The sequence below is a fragment of the Sus scrofa genome, chromosome 12 (assembly GCF_054392235.1).
Source record: "Sus scrofa isolate SSC_HxYL_T2T_F1_AM1 chromosome 12, Sscrofa_HxYL_maternal_Yorkshire_Landrace_v2.0, whole genome shotgun sequence".
NCBI lineage: Eukaryota > Metazoa > Chordata > Mammalia > Artiodactyla > Suidae > Sus > Sus scrofa.
The window spans coordinates 27,055,022-27,074,056 of NC_139394.1; the positions used below are offsets into that span (position 1 = coordinate 27,055,022).

The 19,035-nt window shown below is 60.3% G+C and overlaps 2 protein-coding genes across 27 annotated transcripts in view; both read left to right on the forward strand.

The window, feature by feature from the left end:
- Positions 1-301: 301 nt before the first annotated feature.
- SPATA20 (spermatogenesis associated 20) lies at positions 302-10,070 on the forward strand. 3 transcript variants are annotated; one of them, XM_005668877.4, is made up of 17 exons: positions 302-404; positions 1,056-1,174; positions 1,306-1,485; positions 1,607-1,671; positions 1,876-2,030; positions 2,107-2,250; positions 2,353-2,554; positions 2,944-3,074; positions 3,178-3,282; positions 3,525-3,599; positions 3,700-3,909; positions 3,993-4,185; positions 4,800-4,968; positions 5,545-5,756; positions 8,209-8,408; positions 9,446-9,526; positions 9,709-10,070. In XM_005668877.4, exons 2-17 carry the CDS (start codon positions 1,098-1,100, stop codon positions 9,877-9,879), a joined length of 2,370 nt encoding a protein of 789 aa, XP_005668934.2. In that variant the 5' UTR covers positions 302-404; positions 1,056-1,097; the 3' UTR covers positions 9,880-10,070.
- Positions 10,071-14,995: 4,925 nt separating this feature from the next.
- Positions 14,996-19,035, forward strand: part of CACNA1G (calcium voltage-gated channel subunit alpha1 G) — a 68,714-nt gene continuing 64,674 nt past the window's right edge. For 12 of the 24 annotated variants that reach the window (XR_014821198.1, XR_002337177.2, XR_014821199.1 and 9 more), the window contains exon 1: positions 15,308-15,889. Coding sequence is in view for 20 of the 24 variants with exons in the window: in XM_021067180.2 (XP_020922839.2) it covers positions 15,648-15,889 (242 nt within the window). In the remaining 4 variants the exon portion in view is untranslated. Of the gene's footprint in view, positions 15,890-19,035 lie in introns of all 24 variants that reach the window. The other 12 variants (XR_014821197.1, XM_021067177.2, XM_021067187.2 and 9 more) reach the window with 2 other exon arrangements.

Sequence of the window (19,035 nt, forward strand, 5' to 3'; positions counted from 1 at the left end):
TTAGGCAAAATGACCAGAGGCTCTGGTGTTCCACAGCCCTGGCATCCTCACAGCCCTCCAGTTCTCCTCAGGAGGGTTATCCTAGCGCAGGCTGCTGGTTGAGGCCCAGGGCGCCCCGTTCTGGGCACAGACCTCCTCCCAAGCCCGGGCTATCCGACCTGCAGTCCCGCGACCGGCCACCGGGCGGCGCTCGGAGACCAGCCACGCGGCCCGCTGTTTTGGCGAAGACGCGCAGCGGCTGAGTCCGTGCCCGGGCCCGCCCCTCGCAGCCTCCGTCCCGCTCGCCTTTCCTGTCCGCGGCGTCCCGGCCCACGGCCGTCAGCAGCCATGCTGGGCGCGCGGGCCTGGCGGTGCCGCGGCCTCCTGCTGCCCCGCGCCGGGCCGGGCCTCGTCGCGAGCCTCAGGTACGGGCGGGCGAGGGGTGCCCTTGGGCCAGTCGTCCCACTTTGGTCCCCAGCGCCTGCCCGGCCAACCCCTTCATGCCTGCATTCTCCCCACCCTCAAGCCCTGTCCTGCCACCTGGCCCAGGGCATTAACGCCCTCCTGTCCTCCCCGCCAGCTGCGGGGACTCTGTTCTGACACCACCTCCAGGAAGCCTTCCTTGAACCCTGATGCTGGGCCAAGGGTCTTTGTCCAACAACACCCTGGGCTGGCCTGTCACAGTCCTCATTGCTGCGGGGCTCTGTCATTATTTCGGTCTGCCCCACAGTGCCACCTGCCCAGACTGAGCCCCCTGAAATCAATTTCTGAGTCTTTGGGGGTCATGAGGGTCTGGCACAGGACGTGGCCCCCTGAAAGTGCCCTGTTGGTGGATGTTGAGTGAGGAAGTCCTGGGTGTCAATTTTCTTCTGCTTGCCCCTCACCCGGTGCAGTCCCAGACCCAGCAGTGGGCAGCCTTCCTGCCCAGACACACACACCCGGGCATTCCAGAGAGACCCGTCCAGCACGGCCACCTGGGGCGGGGCCCACTTAGGGGGAGAGAATGGAGCCAGAAGGACCGTTCTGCCCATTGTGACCCGCCCTGACCTCACAGCCATCACCCTTCCCACCACCAGGTCTGAGAGTTTGGGGGAGACGAACCTGGCAGGGAGCCCCCAATGAGCCACCTTTCTTCACCCCCCCCAAAACACAAGGGGGAGCACAAAGGCCACGGTCTCCCCCGTGGTTCAGAAAGGTGGGTTGGGCTGGGAGCTGGAGCTTCCAGGAGGGATGCCAGAGGGCAAGGTGGGGTGGGACGGGGCTCTGGGGTAGGTGTAGGGGGAAGTGGGGGGGAACCTCTGAGCCTGACCCACCTGCTCGTGCCAGGGGTAGCTCCCCCCGGGACAAGGACCGCAGCGTGACAGTCAGCAGTTCAGTGCCCATGCCTGCCGGAGGGAAAGGGAGCAGGACCAACTGCTCCCATTCCGCGCCCCAGAAGACCCCCAACCGCCTGATCAATGAGAAGTCACCGTATCTCCTGCAGCATGCCTACAACCCTGTGGACTGGTGCGTCCCTTTCCTGAGGCCTCCCGGGGCAGCTGGACCCTCAGCCCCACCTATCCCGCCTGCCCCTCCCTCCCCACCCCAGCCCAGGCTAGTGAGTGATGCCCCACCCTGTTGGGCCCAGGTACCCCTGGGGACAGGAAGCCTTTGACAAGGCCAGGAAAGAAAACAAGCCAATTTTCCTTTCAGGTACTGTACCCCCCTTCCCTGCGATGGGCGGTGGGAAGTAGTGATGGATGGGGGGTAGGGGAAGGGTCTTCTGGGCCTGGGGGCCTCCCAGGAAACTAGAGGTCAGGGTGTCTTCAGCCCAGCGGGGGGGGGGGGGGCGCTTGGCTGGCCCTCCTGTGCCCATCACTGGCCCCCCCTCCCCCGCCCCCCATGGCCCCATTCCAGTGGGATACTCCACCTGCCACTGGTGCCACATGATGGAGGAGGAGTCCTTCCAGAATGAGGAGATTGGCCGCCTGCTCAGTGAGGACTTTGTCAGCGTGAAGGTGGACCGGGAGGAGCGGCCAGATGTGGACAAGGTGTACATGACCTTCGTGCAGGTGCGTGGTCTTCCCCTGGAGGGGGTGGCCCGGGCCCACGGTGCCGCCCCCCTCACTCTTGCCCTCTCTCTGCCAGGCCACCAGCAGTGGTGGGGGCTGGCCCATGAGTGTGTGGTTGACTCCCAACCTACAGCCCTTTGTGGGGGGCACCTATTTCCCCCCTGAGGATGGCTTGACCCGAGTCGGCTTCCGCACCGTGTTGTTGAGGATTCGGGAGCAGGTGGGCACGGTGGAGTGGGGGTGGGGTGATGATCAGGGGGGGAGGGAGCCAGGGGTCCCCACCCGGTGCTGACCTCCAGGTGTGCCCTCCACCCTCCCGCAGTGGAAACAGAACAAGAAAACCCTGCTGGAAAACAGCCAGCGTGTCACCACAGCTCTGCTGGCCCGGTCGGAGATCAGCATGGGTGACCGCCAGCTGCCACCCTCCGCTGCCACCATGAACAGCCGCTGCTTTCAACAGCTGGACGAGGGCTATGATGAGGAGTATGGCGGCTTCGCCGAGGCCCCCAAGTTCCCCACGCCGGGTCAGTGCCCCTCGCCCTGCGCCCACGCCAGCCCTGGCCTGGGCTTTCGAGACCCACCCAAGTCGGTGCTCTCCTGACCCCTGTCTTGGTTGTCAACCTTGCACTCTCCTGCCTGGCCTGGGACCTCCTGACCCCCAGCCTGTGTGTCGGTAGCTATCGGAGTGAAGACCTGACTTTGGTCTTAGCAGGGATCCTCTGATGGCTGACCTAGATAGCAGTCCTCTGTCCTCTGGGTGGACCGGTCAGGGACCTGCGGACCCTCCGCCTGTCCAGAAAGACTGCCTGTTGAGCAAACCCCTAGCGGCAGCCCGGCCACAGGCCTCATCGCCCTGCTCGCTGCCCCATGCTCTCCATGCTCTCACCCGCGTGCTCTCTCTGGGCGTCCGCAGTGATCCTGAGCTTCCTGTTCTCCTACTGGCTCAGCCATCGGCTCACGCAGGATGGCTCTCGGGCCCAGCAGATGGCCTTGCACACCCTGAAGATGATGGCCAACGGGGGCATCCGAGACCACGTGGGACAGGTGATGGCACAAGGCATTTCCTGGAGAAGGGCGGCTGGCGGGGGGGAAAGGGGGGAGGACGCGGCGGGGATGGGCCTCCAGCCTCACGTCCCTCCTGGCACAGGGCTTCCACCGCTACTCCACGGACCGCCAGTGGCACGTCCCCCACTTTGAGAAGATGCTGTATGACCAGGCACAGCTCACGGTGGCCTATTCACAGGCCTTCCAGGTGACCCCTGACCGCAGCCCAGAGCAGAGACCCCTAGCTGGTCCCCTCACTCCTGACTGCTGCTTCCAGGGCTTTCCTGGTGACATGTGGGCCCCCTGCCCCCGCTTTAGGTCCCCCCTGGCCTTCGTTCTCATGTCAAGTACCCAGGCGCCCTCCCCACCCCCTTGGAGAATGCTGACTGCCCCCTGTACCCAGGCCACCCCCAGGGACCTCTGTTTACAACCTTCTTCCTCCCCCCTCAGATCTCTGGTGACGAGTTCTACTCCGATGTCGCCAAAGGCATTCTGCAGTACGTGGCCCGGAACCTGAGTCACCGGGTGTGTGTCCACTGAGGCAGGCGGGCCTGCCTGGCTGCGGGAGGGTTTGGGGCCGCCCCTGCTCCAAAGGCTGGGGCAGCCAACTCTCGCCTCCCCACAGTCTGGAGGCTTCTACAGTGCCGAGGACGCGGACTCGCCTCCAGAGCGGGGCATGCGGCCCAAAGAGGGGGCCTTCTACTTGTGGACCGTCAAAGAGGTCCAGCAGCTCCTCCCGGAGCATGTACCAGGTGCCACTGAGCCCCTGACCTCAGGCCAGCTCCTCATGAAGCACTATGGGCTCACGGAGGCTGGCAACATCAGCCCGAGCCAGGTGAGGCCTGCTGGTGGCCGTGGGAGGGCTCCTGAAGCCCGAGGGCCGCCGGGACGCTCTCAGACAAGGGCTGTTTTCTTCAGGACCCCAAGGGGGAGCTGCAGGGCCAGAACGTGCTGACTGTTCGCTATTCGCTGGAGCTGACTGCCGCCCGCTTTGGCCTGGACGTGGAGGCTGTACAGACCCTACTCAACACGGGCCTCGAAAAGCTCTTCCAGGCCCGGAAACATCGGCCGAAGCCGCACCTGGACAGCAAGATGCTGGCCGCCTGGAACGGTGAGATGGCTGGGTCCAAAACCTGAGAGAATCACCCTTCACAAGGGCCTCTCTGTATAACAGGAACCTGCTAAATCGGTGTTTTGTGTGTGTGTGTCTTTTTGGGGCTGCACCTGCAGCATATGGAGGTTCCCAGGTTAGGGGTAAAATTGGAGTTGCAGCTGCCGGCCTGCGCCACAGCCACAGCAACATGGGATCTGAGCCGAGACTGCAATCCACACCACAGCTCACGGCCATGAAACGCCGGGTCCTTAACCCACTGAGCAAGGCCAGGGATCGAACCCTTGTTCTCATGGATACTAGTTGGGTTTGTTCCCGCCGAGCCACAGCCGGAACTCTGCCCTTGCTAAATCTTAACTCTTTCTTTGTCAGGTTTATTGTCCATTCATTTACAAATGAGCAAACTGGAGCTTAGAGAGTTAAAGTGGTCCACCCAAGGTCAAGCACAAGGGCAGGAGCCCAGCCCCGCCTGGTGCTGGGGCTCAAACTTTTGCCCAGTCACCCTGTTGCTCCAGAGAGGTGTCAGGGCTTGTGAGCTTGGGGTGGATCCCCCAAGGGAGGGGGACCTAGAGGGCCTGGGCTGGTCTCTCACCATGGGTGTTGCCTCTCTCAAGGACTGATGGTGTCTGGCTTTGCCGTGACCGGGGCTGTCCTGGGCCAGGAGAGGCTGATCAACTATGCCATCAATGGCGCCAAGTTCCTGAAGCGACACATGTTTGATGTGGCCAGCGGCCGCCTGATGCGGACCTGCTATGCAGGCTCTGGGGGGACAGTGGAGCACAGGTGGGGGGTGCTGGTGGAGCACAGATCAGGGTGGGAGGGAATGGAACACAGGTAGGGGGCCAGTGGAGCTCATATGGGGGATGGTTGGAGCATAGGTGGGGGGATGGTGGTGCATAGATGGGGGGGCCAGTGGAGCACAGGTGGGGGGGGCTCGTGGATTACAGATGGGTGGACAGTGGAGCACAGGTGGGGGGGCCAGTGGAGCACAGGTGGGGGGACTGGTGGAACACAGGTGGGGGGCTGATGGAGCACAGGTGGGGGATGGTTGGAGCACAGTTCGGGGGCTGGTGGAGCATAGGTGGGAAGCCGGGCTGCCCAGGCAGGCTTGCCTCCTTGGGCATCCCAGGTCTTGCTCTGCCCTTCTCCTCCCCTCGGGGTAGGCACTAGTCCTGGCTGTGCTTTCCCCCCCACCCCCCACCACTGGGAGCCCTTAACCTCCCTGGGACCATTGCTCATCCTGGAAATGGGCTAACAGGACCTCAACCCAATTCTAAACAAAAGCATGTGCAAAGGGGGCCTCCTCTGGGGAAACCCCCCTCTCCCTGGCCTGTCCCCTCCCAACGCCTGTCCCTTCAGCAACCCGCCCTGCTGGGGCTTCTTGGAGGATTACACCTTCGTGGTGCGGGGCCTGCTGGACTTGTACGAAGCCTCACAGGAGAGCGCGTGGCTCGAGTGGGCTCTGCGGCTGCAGGACACGCAGGACAGGCTCTTCTGGGACTCCCGGGGCGGCGGCTACTTCTGCAGTGAGGCTGAGCTGGGGGCTGGCCTGCCCCTGCGTCTGAAGGACGGTCAGTGAGTGTGTGGAGCTGGCCGGGGCTCCTGGACCCCAACTGGGGCTTGGTTTTCCCTGGGGGAGGCGTTAAGCACAGTGTGGTGGGTGGGGACCAAGCCCTCCTGGGCTCGCATCTCCACCACTCATTAACTGGGTGGCTTTGGGCCGGTCTCATATTTCACAGACCACTTTCTTAATATGCAAAATGGAGCCAATGTTGGCATGTCCTTACATGGATGACTTAAAGAATAATGTAGCTATTCTCCGAATGTGCTTAGTGGCAGTAACTAGCATGCCTGGGTACACTGAACAGGGCCGATTTCATGCTGACCCTCATAAAACTTACCCTGTGGTAGGGGAGACAACTTAGAGGCAGTAACATTTAAAGCAAAAATGCACACATAAACGCATAGTTAAAATTGTGGGTGCCATGGTGATGTAGAAGCTGCCACCGTGTGCTCCGTGTCTGACTTTTCTTTTTTCTTTTTTTTTTTTTTTGCCTTTTCTAGGGCTGCACCCGTGGCACATGGAAGCTCCCAGGCTAGGGGTCTAATCCGAGCTATAGCTACCAACCTCCACCAGAGCCACAGCAACGCGGGATCTGAGCCGTGTCTGCAACCTACACCACAGCTCACGGCAACACCGGATCCTTAACCCACTGAGCAAGGCCAGGGATCGAACCCAAAACCTCATGGTTCCTAGTTGGATTCTTTAACCTCTGAACTGCGACGGGAACTCCTGTGTCTACTTTTCTTAGTGGCATTTAGCATCACCTAATGCCTCTGGTCTGTTCAATGGCCTCTGCCCTCATTCGAATGTAAGCACCTTTTTTTTTTTTTTTTTTTTTTTGTCTTTTTGCCATTTCTTGGGCCGCTCCCACGGCACATGGAGGTTCGCAGGCTAGGGGTCGAATCGGAGCTGTAGCTGCCAGCCTACACCACAGCCACAGCAACGCAGGATCATTAACCCACTGAGCAAGGTCAGGGATCGAACCCGAAACCTCATGGTTCCTGGTCGGATTCGTTAACCACTGCGCCACGACGGGAACTCCAAATGTAAGCACCTTTGGGGCAGGACTTTGTCACTGCTGTATCTCCAGGATCTTAGCATGGGCCTCGTACATAATTAGATGCTCGATGACAGGTTAGCTGACCGACTAAGAGCCCTAATTGAGCAAGGGTGTGGCCCAGCTCAGCAGGAGAATCGGATTAAACTGTGCAGGTGTCATTTAGCCAAGGGCTGGAGGGCAAGATGGGGCTGTGTGGTCAAGGAGGAGAAGGAGAGGGATTTCACGTGGCGGGAACAGCCCGTGAGGGGTTCCGAGGGGGCAGCCTGTGCCCTGGAAGATAGTTTCGGGGGTGGGGGTGGGGGAGGGGACGGAGACCAGTGTCAGGGGAAGGTGCCCAGTTGGCGCTGGATCCCTGCAGTCTTCTAGGTGTGGCAAGTCTGGCGACGGCTTTTAAGTGGGTTGTGATCCGTTCTGGTTTTGGTTCAAGAATGTCACTCTGACTGGAGAAGGGGTGGGGGCGGGGGAAACAGGGTGGCCAGTTAGGAGGCTGTTAGCGGCATTCTCTCCAGGCAGGTGGTGGCGAAGGCCCAGACTAGTGCGAGATGGGAGAGGTGGTCAGGTTGGATCTGTTCTGGCCTCAGACCCTGTAGGTTTGTGGATAGATTAGAAGTGGGAGATGAGGGAGTCCCCTGGTGGCATGGGGGTTAAGGAGCTGGTGTTGTCACTGCTGTGGCTCAGGTTGCTGCTGTGGCATGTGTTCAGTCCCTGGCCCTGGAACATCTTCATGCCTTGGGTGCAGAAAAAAAAAAAAAAAAAACAAAAAAACCCAAACCTGGCAAAGCATTTAAAAAAAAAAAGAAGAAGAAATTCTCGTCGTGGTACAGTGGAAAATAATCCAACTAGGAACCATGAGGTTGTGGGATTGATCCCTGGCCTTGCTCAGTGGGTCAAGGATCCAGCATTGCCGTGAGCTGTGGTGTAGGTTGCAGACATGGCTCGGATCTGGCATTGCTGTGGCTGTGGCGTAGGCTGGCTTCTACAGCTCTGATTAGACCCCTAGCCTGGGAACCTCCATATGCCGTGGGTGCAGCCCTAAAAAAGCAAAAAAAAAAAAAAAAAAAAAAAAGTGGGAGGTGAGGGAGAAGGGAGGGAGGGACAGCTGAGTGGCTGGATGGAGTTGCCAGCAGGGAGGGGGAGGGGGAGGGGGAGCCTGAGGACCAAGAGCTCAGCCTGGGGCAAGGGGAGTTAAGAACGCATGTGGTAGTGAAAAGGGTTGGTAACTGCCAGAGCTGGCATCACCCTCCAAGATCTGGGGCCAGAGCCGGGGGGGGGGGGGTGGGGGGGTGTCTGCCGGCTCTTCTCCACCCCATCCTCCAGCTGCCCTGGCCACAGTCCTGGAGCAGGGTCCTGGGACCCAGGGACCCTCCCTCTCAGCCTTTGCCCTCCCCACCCCCTGCAGACCAGGACGGTGCAGAGCCCAGCGCCAACTCCGTGTCGGCCCACAACCTGCTTCGGCTGCACGGTTTCACGGGCCACAAGGACTGGATGGATAAGTGCGTGTGCCTGTTGACCGCCTTTTCGGAGCGCATGCGCCGGGTCCCAGTGGCATTGCCGGAGATGGTCCGCGCCCTCTCAGCCCACCAGCAGACCCTCAAGCAGGTGGGAGGCAGGGAGGGCCCTCTGGCTGGGACCCCGGGTGGGAGGAGAGCTGGGGCCGCCCCGGGGAATGGAGAGCGCAGAGTGGGACTCCTGGGGCTGTTCCTGGAGCTCCGCTCTGTGAGTGTGCGGCCCCGTGTGACTGTGTGCACAGGTGTCTCGGCGGGAATGTCTGGAAGGCTGCTTTTGTGCAGGTGGAGGAGTCTGTGAGTGTGTGTGTGTGAGATAGGCTTGGGGCACGGGCAGGTGCCTGTGCAGGTGCCTAGGCCTGGGGCTCTCAGAGTAGGGGGCGCTACTTTATGGGTCCCTGTGGTTTGCGAAGTGCTTCTCTGTGTGTCTCTGTGGATCACTGTAGTTGGGTCGGCAGTGTCATGTGTGCAAGAATATGCTGGACTGCAGGTGTGTCCCTCCGTATGTTATTGCTGTGCGTGTGGATCTGGATGTGTACAATCCTGGACGTATATGACTCTGTGCCTGCCCTTCTGAGTGTGTGCTGGTGTGAGTGCTCACCAGTATGTGATTGCCTTTCTGCAATGGTATGTCCCTTGTTCTGGTCTGCGTGTGTGTGTGTGTGTGTGTGTGTGTGTGTGTATCTGCCTCTCCGTGGGCATCTGCTATGTGCATCTGTGACAACTCTGTCTGTATATACAACTCTGTCTCCCTGTATATGGGTCTCTGGGTATTTGTGTGTCTTGCAGTGTACCAAGTCCTGCGTGTGTGCGTGCTGGCGTTGCTTGTTGCCCACGTGTGCATGTCCTGATGTTTGTATGGCTACCACTATGTATGATACTGCCACTTTGTGTATTCTCATGCGTGTGTGTGTGTGTGTGTGTGTGTATGTGTGTGGTGTGTGTACATGTTTTCACCTGCTGAGCAGTGAATCTGATGCAGCCTCTTGGCAGCTGGTCTGGGGGATGCTGAGCTGAGTCCCTATTTCTTCTTTAGGCATATAGAGTGGGTGGCAGGATGGGGAAGCCCTGGTAGGTCCAGGTCCAGCCCCTCTGCCCCTGTCACTGGAGTGGCCTTTCTGTTCTGGGCAGATTGTCATCTGTGGCGACCCCCAGGCCAAGGACACCAAGGCTCTGCTGCAGTGTGTCCACTCCATCTACATCCCAAACAAGGTTTGGTCTGTGAACCCGGCCCCACCCTCTGCCTGCCCTGCCCAGGCCCCCTCCCCTCCTCGGCTCCCCAGTATCTCCAGCTCCTCCGAAGGTCTGGGGAGATGAAACCTACCAGTGGGCCCCTGGCGGTGTCCAAGCGCCGCCCCCGCCCCGTGACCCGCTCTACTCTCTTGCTCTCCCAGGTGCTGATTCTGGCAGATGGGGACCCCTCGAGCTTCTTGTCCCGCCAGCTGCCCTTCCTGGGTACCCTGAGGCGGCTAGAAGACCGGGCCACCGCCTACGTGTGCGAGAATCAAGCCTGCTCCATGCCCATCACGGAGCCCTGTGAACTGCGGAAACTGCTGCATCAGTGACTGCCTCCCCCACCTCAGGCTGGGGCAGAAGGCGAAGCTTCCCAGTCAACCAGAGACTCAGGCCCTGCAGGGTCCTGCAGAGCCTGCGGCCATCCCAGGGCACCCTGTCACCAGGTGACCTCGGCTATCCTTGATGCCCCCCCATGGGCACCCACTCACCCTGGAATAAACCTAACAGCGTCCCGCGGTAACCTTGAGGCCCCGGCCTTGCTTGTGAGAGAGGGGCCTCGGGCTCCAGCACGGGAACCAGCAGCCCAGGGCCCCTTTTTCTCAGAGCCCCTGGCCAACCTCTCTGCCTTCAGAGGTCACCAGGCTGACTGACCCCGTTCATGGTCCTTGCAACCTGGGTGAAGCTGAGGTCAGGGGACCAGTAATGACCGCTGGGGGTGGAGGGATCAGAGTGTGGACCTGAGCAGGAGGGGAAAGGCCAATCCTTGCCCTCAGGCAGAGTTAAGAAAGGGGCCTGCCCTCCCTTCCCCTTGTCTTCTCCAATTTTAAGCTGGGAAAGAGGCCGGGGGATCTTTATGTGAGCTTTTATTTTTCATGAAAGGGTGACATTTGTATATGCTCTGGTTCATTATGAGAGCTGCTGTTATCAGGGCCAAGGATATTTCTATCCAGCTCCAAGCTTCCCTGCGGGAGGTCATTCTGTCCATCCCCCTGCTTTCACAGAAGCCAGTCCAGGGAGAGCGTTCTTTCTCAGTTGGAGCATCTGTTGGGTTGGAAATCCTTCTCCAAACCTGAATCCTTCCTGCTTCAGGGAAAGCCTCTGCCTTCCTGTGACCTCTGCCTGTTCCCTCAAAATTGGGAGGTGCTCACAAGCCCTGTCCTTGGTACCTGCATCTTCATGGGCCCTGGAACCCCCATCTAGCTTCTGCTGGGTGAGGGAACAGGGAAGCTTGCTTTGGGAAGGACACGTGTAGGGGAATGGGGCTGCCTCCAACTGTGGGCCCTTCAGGGGTCTGCTGAGCCTAAGTACCCTTGTAGCCTTCCAGCCAAGCAGTGCCAAGAACCAGAGGAGGCTGCTAGAGATGAGATCTGAATGGGGCCACTGCTTGTGGGGATGTCAGCCCTGGGGAGGGATGGGGCTGGAAGGAGCTAGGAGACTGGACTGAGTCACTCCAAGCTCTGTTTGGGACCACAGCCACCCTCTGCACACTGTCACCTATAGCCACACATGGTCCCTGGGACCCAGGTCAGCTTTGTCTGGGACGCTGGGCCCATGGTGCAAGCCACCAGCCCATCTGGAGAGGATTAGGGCTCCAGACAACAAGGTCGGCTGGCCCCTTCTGGCCTTGCCAGGAAGTTTGAGGCCTGGGCAAGCAGCACCCTGTCTGGGGGACAGTGAGGAGAGAGGGTGGAGCATGGTAAAGCACAGGAGGCCTTTTTGGCAGCCCCAGCCCTGGCCTTGGGAAGGTCTAGGCAGTTTGCAAATCCCTCTTCCCTCTGTCGTCCCATGGGGCCTCATGAATGAGGTTGCAAGGTGGGTACTTTGGCCCCATACGGATAGATGTTCAAGGCCCAGAGAGGGTAAGAGCCTGGCCTGAAACCACTCAACATATCTCATTCTTTCTGGGGTCTTTGGCAGACACTAAAGACCCTTAAGGCTTCCTCTTCCCCCAGGAGATCCAGGCACCGCTGTGAAGGACGGTGCCTTTGGTGTTTTGTGCCCCTCCACCCAGGCTTCTGCTCTGTGCCTCCTCTTTCTCTTCCCTTGCTATCAGACATACACTTGACAATGATATTTGTTAAACAGATTCAGAGGAACTTGTCAGGGCCTTAAAGCATCAGTTCTCCTGGGAGCGCTTTCATTTTCTAAAGAGGGCAAGGCTGAGCACAAGTCTTGTTCACATGGGGGGTTTTAAGGCCTCAGCCTCTCTTCCCCTTTGCTGGTCCCTCTTGGGTATGCTCCTTGCTCTGCTGGCAGGACTGTGCTGGAGGAGCTGTGGGCCAAGACCATTAGAAACAGAGCATCTAGTTTGGGCAGTCACTTAAATAATTTCATCTCTTAGAGCCTCTGTTGCCTTACCTAAAAAATCCCACCCAGCCACCCAGATCCCACCCAGCCACCAACTCCCAGGGCTGCGAAGTGACTAAATGGGACAATGTAGCATTGCTGAGCAGAGAGCATCACCTATGAAAAGATTCTCTCGGTTCCTGAGGGAGCCATCCAGGCTATAAAAGGAAGATGGCTGGAGGGGGCTGGAGGGGCTGGTTGAACAGGGCCTTGGAAGGAGATCCCAAACCAGAGCAGATCTTAGACAACAGTTAGGCAACTGTGACCCCGAGAAAGGAATTTCTTTTCCCTCTCATTCCCCCTCTCTGCTTAGGGTATTCATTCATCTAACAAAGATTTTTTAAGCACCTGCTGTGTGCCAAACTGGTGAGCAAGATGGACATAGCCCTTGCTACCAGAGAACTTAGAGCCTAGAGGGGGAGACAGACACTTTATTACTACAAATACAGACTTATCCCAGACTGGGCCAAGTGCTCAGAGGTTATGGACACTGGCCTGACCCAGTACTGTGTCCTCAGCACCTTGGCATTAGTTGGCACTGTAATACTTGCTAAAAGAAGGCCACCTAGTGGAGGTGATGTGAGAGCTGAGGCTTAGAGGGTGGGAGTTAGGGTTAAGGTTAGGGTTAGGGTTAGGGCTTCCTGGCTTCCTGGCTTCCTTTGCCTTCTTCATGGGCCCTGCCTTCCTCCTCACCTCCCCCACTCAGCCCAACAGTCAGCATCTCCAGCAGGGATGTCAGAGTCCCCTGGAGTCCCACACAGGGGTCGGGATGCCTCAGATGGGCCCAAGCCCAGGAATGGTTTGTCCAGCTGGTGCGTGCATCTGCCCCCCTTTCTAGGTATATTCTAGGACTGCGTTCAGCTCAGGGGGTGGCCTGGAAAATGGATGAAGGTGTGGGGCCTGCTGACCGACCATCAGGAAACCTGACCCGGCTGGTTAAGCTCCTCTGTCCTCATTTCCCCCTCTGCTAAGAGGGGATGATTATAGCGTCAGTACCTCGGGTGATAGCCCTGGTGCTTCTTGATCCTGTCTGGGAAGGGCCGGCAGACTAGGCAGACTGCGTAGCAGCTAGAGGGAAGGTGTCAGACACGGGGAGCCAACCACAAATAGGTCCTTCTCCCAGAGGACCACTGAGAGAGAGTTCAAGACTCTGGTGCGGGCACACGTAGAATGAGAGCAGAGACTCCCTCCAGGAGGGAAAGACACTTAAGGGATAGGCTTATTAGCATGAAATGCAAATAAGCCTGGCCTCATTTGCACAACTCGGTGCCTTGTGCAGGGATTCGGCGAAAGGGCAACCTGGGAGACGTCTGCGCAGCAGCAAACTCTGCCCTCTCCAACTGCACTCCCCGCAACCCTCCCGGGACGGAGCTGAGACAGCCCCTCCCCGCTACCACCAACCTCACTCAGCGGGAGGCTTGGGTGATGCAGCCTTGGGAGAGTGCAAAACGCCGGGGAGTCTTCGTAGGGGGGCGGGTGCAGGAGGTCATCGGGTCCATCCGTTTGCCTCTCCGCAGTAGCGGTAAGCGAGCGGAGAGGGAATAGACTGACCTGCTTGGCTCCGTCGTGTCTGTCTCCCGAATAGGTGGGGAAATGCTTCCAGACGTCTTAATCCTTGAGGCCCTCCCGACCCTGCTTCACCCCAGCGCCCAGAACCCGGTTCCCGGGTATCTACATCCTTTAGGGGAAGCGCTGGCTGTGAGAGGGAGCTGGAGCCGACTGAGCTCCGCGACTTTAAGGAGAGGCTGGGCAAGGGCCGGGGTCTGCACCTGGGTGTGCGCGCGCGCGTAGCTGCAGACCCTCGTGGACCTGCTCCCGGGAGCGTGGAGGTCTGCGAGGAGAGTAGCCCAGCGAAGCTCCTGTCCTGCAGAAGTCCCGGCAGGCGTGAGTCCAGCTTACCCAGGGCGTCTGGAGACCACCCCCGCCCTGTGCCCTGGCCAGCCGCTGGCTCCCTCTGACTTGGTTCCGGTTTCTTCGCTTCAGTAGCCATATCGGAACTCGAGAGGGAGAAACTGAGGCACGGAATGGGGTCTTGGCAGAACTGTGCAGGTTCAGAGTCGGCAAAGCCCAGCTCTATGCTTCTACCGATTCCCACACACTGGAGGCCCCCACAGGTCCCTTCGCGGGAGCCTCTCTCTGCTCCGCAGCTGTTCTTGGAGATCCCAGCTCTTGGTCCGACGTGACCTGCCTGGGGCTACGTGTTCAAGCACGAAGGTCCCTAGTGAAGCTCTGGAGTTTCAACGTGAGGCCTGGGTCAGCGGGTTAGGGTTAGAAGATTAGGATCAAAGTTGCAGAAGGAACCTGGGAGGAGCACCAACAAGCCCAAAATGTTCGTGGAGGCCACGCCCAGACCTTGCCTGTCCCAGCCTTTCCTTGGCTCCTCCCGTTTCCCTAGGACGAGCCCCCTCCCTCCAGGCTGAAGCCCTAGGCCCGGGACTTCCCCTCCGCTCACCCCTTCCTCAGTCCCGCTCCCAGGCTCAACTCCCGGGTGGGCGATTAATAAATGGAGACCCAGGATTTCGCTCAAGGACCCTGGTCACATCCCTCATCGGGCCGAGTGCCTCCCTTCAGCTCTAGGCCCTCCCAGAGCTGGGCCCGCCCTCCGGCTGCCGTCCAATTCGGGGTGGGGGACAAATGATGCCCGGGGGCCGGCGACGCTATCCCAGGACCCCAAGCCAAATACTCTGATTCCCTGGGGCTCCCTCCAGAGGAGTCCCGGAGCCCCCAGCGGCCAATAGGAAAGTGGGTTCGGTCTTGGTAGCCGTCTAATTGGCTCCTGCCTTCAGGGGCAAGGGGAGGGGAGAGGGGCGGTACCGGGCTTTGGGGTGGGAACCGGATTCCAGCTGTGGCTCTCTCCCTCTGCGCCCCCGCCCGCACTGCCACTGCGACCGGCCAATGAGAGTGCAGCTTGGGGCCGGCGGCGCGCGGCGATTGGCTACGAGGTTGGCTGGGGAGAGGCGGGGCCGAGGCTTGAAGTTGGAGTGAGGGATCCAGCTGTGGTGTGCGCCGGGCTCCTCGCCGCCGCTTTCGCTTGCTCGCTCCGCGTCTCGGCCGGAGGAGGAGGCAGTGGCGCCGGCGACAGCAACGGCAGCGGCAGCCACCGCGGCGGCTGCGGCGGCGGCATCTCCGCCTCCACCCCCGCCCGGGACGGCCCCACCACCACCTCCCCGCCCCTCCTGGACCCGGAGCCAGCAGCCGAGCGGAGGAAGGAGCCGCCCCCCACCCCCTCCAAACCCACCCCCAAAGAGATTCCTCCTCCCCTCCCCCGCCGCCGTTGGCGCGGAGCCGGGACGATGCTGACCCCTTAGATCCTGCTCCAGCTGCGCCGCGGGAAGAGGGGGCGCCCCTCCCCGGAGGCCCCCCCCCCGCCCTCCGCCCCGCTTCTCTCTCCCCTTCTTGGGGCCGCTTCGCGGAAGGTGGCGCCGAATCTGGCGACCGGAGCCTGGGCGCGAAGCGAAGAAGCCGGAACAAAGTGAGGGGGAGCCGGCCGGCTGGCCCGGGGGGCCCCGGAGGCCCTGGGGAAGCGGGACTCGCGCCGGGCGGGGCTTCCCTGCGACCCGGCGCCCCGCGGGCAGCATGCCCCTGCGGGCAGGGGGAGCTGGGCTGAATTGGCCCTCTCGGGGGCTCAGCCTACGCCCTAGAGCCCCCCAGATGTGCCCCCTCCGGGGCCCCCCGGTTGCGTGAGGACACCTCCTCTGAGGGGCGCCGCTCGCCCCTCTCAAGACCTCCCGGGGCCCCGGCTGGCCAGAGGATGGACGAGGAGGAGGATGGAGCGGGCACCGAGGAGTCAGGACAGCCCCGGAGCTTCATGCGGCTCAACGACCTGTCGAGAGCCGGGGGCCGGCCGGGGCCAGGGTCGGCGGAAAAGGACCCGGGCAGCGCGGACTCCGAGGCGGAGGGGCTGCCATACCCTGCACTGGCCCCGGTGGTTTTCTTCTACTTGAGCCAGGACAGCCGCCCGCGGAGCTGGTGTCTCCGCACGGTCTGTAACCCATATCCTCTGGGGCACGATGGCCGGGCTGGGGGGTCTGCCGGGGGGCGGGCCGGGTGAGTCGGAGAAGTGAGCCTGGAAGGTGGGCAGATGAGATGGGGGCTGCTAGGGAGGGGAGGGGGTGTCAGAGTGGGAGCACAGACGCGAGCAGGTTTGGCTGATCCCCCAGGCGAGCCCCACCTCGGCACACACACCTCAGTCTTCCTTGGGTGGGGGGGATCCAGGCCAGGAAAAGAGAGGAGACGTGCCCCGCTGGTTTGCAGCTGGATGCTCTCCAGATGTGGGCAGGGGAGGGTCTTCATCCTCCAGATGTGGGAAGCTTCGGGAGCCTGGGAGCTCTACTCCGCCCGCCGCTGGTTAGCGAGCTGGGTTTGGTTTCCGAGTTTGGGGGGTGGGGTGGGAGGAAGCTGCGGGGACGGGGACGGGGGAGGGGGGACCGCAATCTCCTGGGTTTCCCTCCTGCCCCCGCTCCAAAGTTTGCGGTGGATTCTAGGGTCTGATCCCCGCCCCCACCTGGTCCTTGAGGCTGACGTTTTTACTGACCCAGAGGGAGATGTCGGGGGGGGGGGGGGCGGAGACCAGGTCCTAACCCCCACCCCCCCCACCCCGCGGGTTGGAGGCACAACAAGGAGATTCCGGCGGCGGCTGATGTCAGGGGTGCAGAATGAGAACAAGATGTGGTGGAGGGAAGCTGTCTGCCCCCAGAGCCAGAGTCGAGACCCTTTCAGTGGGAGCCCAGTGCTCAGAGTGCTTCCCTTCTCCCCAATTCTTTATTAATGTGAGGTGCTTAATGTTGGGTTAGGGAGTTTCGTGCTAATTTTTTTCTTGTGGAGGGAAAGACGGTGGCAAGAGCTTTGGCACACCGGGGATGGGATTAAGCCGGTCCACGTTACCTGTCCCCTTTCGATAGGCGTGCTCCCGCCTGATCACACAGCAGGTATGGGAGACCGCAGCCCTTCCAAGAAAGTACTGGGGTACCGGGAGTCTGTGAGCGGGTTCACTAAGGAAGGCTCCAGTCCACCATCCCATGTCTACTCCTTGGATTGGGTTTGTGGACTGCAAGCCCCACATTCCAGGGAGATAGATTTAATACTCCCCCCCTCTCCTCTGCCCAGTCTGGAATGGTGTGAGAGACCCCAGCCCCCTCATCCCAACAGCCTTTCCCCCTTAGTCCCTAGCACAAAGCACCGCCTGACTGATGCCGGGCTCCCGGGTGGGTCCCGCCACCGCCGCCACCGCTGGAAGGAAAGGAGTGGCAGTGCGGTGCCATCCTAGGTCTTGACAGCTTCCTCTGACTCTTTCTCAGAGGCTCTTTTGGACCCAGGGTGGGAAATGTCAGGTCTCCCACATAACCCCTGAGAGCCCAATCTGGACTCTGCTTTGGGGAAGGGGGGGAAGCTTGATGCCGCCCTCATTCTGCAGCTCTGCTGCCTCTAGTGCGCAAAGCAGGGATGTGAGCTTGGGTCCCCCCCAACCCCCATCCTCCTCACCCGGTGGGTCTTTAGGAAGCTCCCCTCATCACACCCTCTCCCCATCCTCTGCCCCATTCTTTTTCTCTGAGCTGCAGTAAAGGGGGGGGGCTGCCTCAGAGGTCTGTGGACCTGCTGAACAGGCATATCTTGGGTCTCCCATCCTGGTAGAAATGGGGAGCGGATGTCTCTGAAAAGAAGAGGCTCGGGGCATCCCTTCTCTCCACGCCTAATCACCTACCTTCTCCATGAATGGGAAAAAGCACCATATCCATCCTCTTTTCAGGAGGCTGGTGGGGGAGGGGTGTAGAGAAATCTTCTCTCCTCTTTCCCTCCAAACCCCCCCCCCCCAATCTCTTGGCTAGGACTTGTCCACCTGCCCTGTCTTCAGGTGCTTCAGTGGATAGTCTGGGGTCAGTGTCCTTCCTTGAGGGGTTCTGGGAGGGGGCAAGTGGAGAGAACGGGAAGGAGGGGAGCGAGATGGAGGCCCAGCCGCTCATCTTGGGGGTGGGGGAGCAGGCCTCCTTCTAGGGTGGTGGGAGGCTGGGGTGTGGAGCCTCAGCATGCCTAGGTCTGGAGAAGCCGCTAAGCCTGGATTGGCTGGGGGTGGGTGGGGACCAATTTCTTGGAGAAGGGGCTGCCTAAGTAAGATGTGCTCCCACCACTCCCAGCAGACCCACGTATCAAGGGCAACCTGGGTTTTCACTGCCAGAGGGGCTCCAGACAGACTCTTGGGCCTCAGTCTCTCCCTTCCTTTCTCTCTTTTTGGTATCCAAGGCTTCCCTTGGCTCCACAAGATTCCTCTAGACACCGCTGGGCCTGAAGGACCTAAGGCACTTCCCCTTGACTAACTGAAGCTAATAAGGCTCTTGACAGTCTTCTCAGCCCCCTTTCTCAGCCTCTTTAAGAGACTGTGTTTCCTAGAGAGGGGCTCTAGACCCAGGTAGGAAGTGGGGTGTGTGTGTGTGTGTGTGTGTGTGTGTGTGAGTGTGTGTGTTTTGGGGAGGGAAGGAGAGCTGCAAAAGAAAGGAGAGACTCAGAAGTGCATATGCTTTGGTCCTGGGGAGACCAGGGGCTCCCAGAAAGGCTCCCCCACCTCGCAGGTTCTAGGGGAGGGAGTGTGTTGGCCTCTCCAGTGTGTGTTTCCTCAAGTGGGAGGGAGTGCATTTCCCCCCCCCCCCCCCCCCCCCCCCCGGGAAGGAGATCCTAAGCATTCCCTCTCCGGCTGTTGTGTCACATCTGGAAGTTTGTGTAGGAGTTTCTCCAAGCTCAGAGCCCAGCACAGCTTTTTCTCATTTGGAAATCACAGGCTGGCATTTGGGATGCCGAGAGGGGGAGTGGGAAGGGGGCCAGAGGGGGAGAAGGGAGCCTGCCAGGAGGAGGGGGGTGGGAGGAGAAGGGAGGCCTGAGCAGCAGGAGCCCTAATGGCTTCCAGAAGTAAGTGTGAGCGCCGGCGTCCTTGTCGTCGTCGTCGTAGCTCTGCGTGCGTCTGGAGGGGAGGGGGCGCCAAGGATTTCTGGAGTTTTCCTTGCCACTGGCCGGTGTCCCGAGTTTCCCTGCTTCTCTTACCTAGGGACAAGTCTCCATTTTGGTCCTTAGAGGAAGTGGAGGGCGGGGAGGTGTTCTTCCTGTCTCTTCACCTATTCCCTCCTCTCATTTTCAAACCCCAGGCTCTGCAG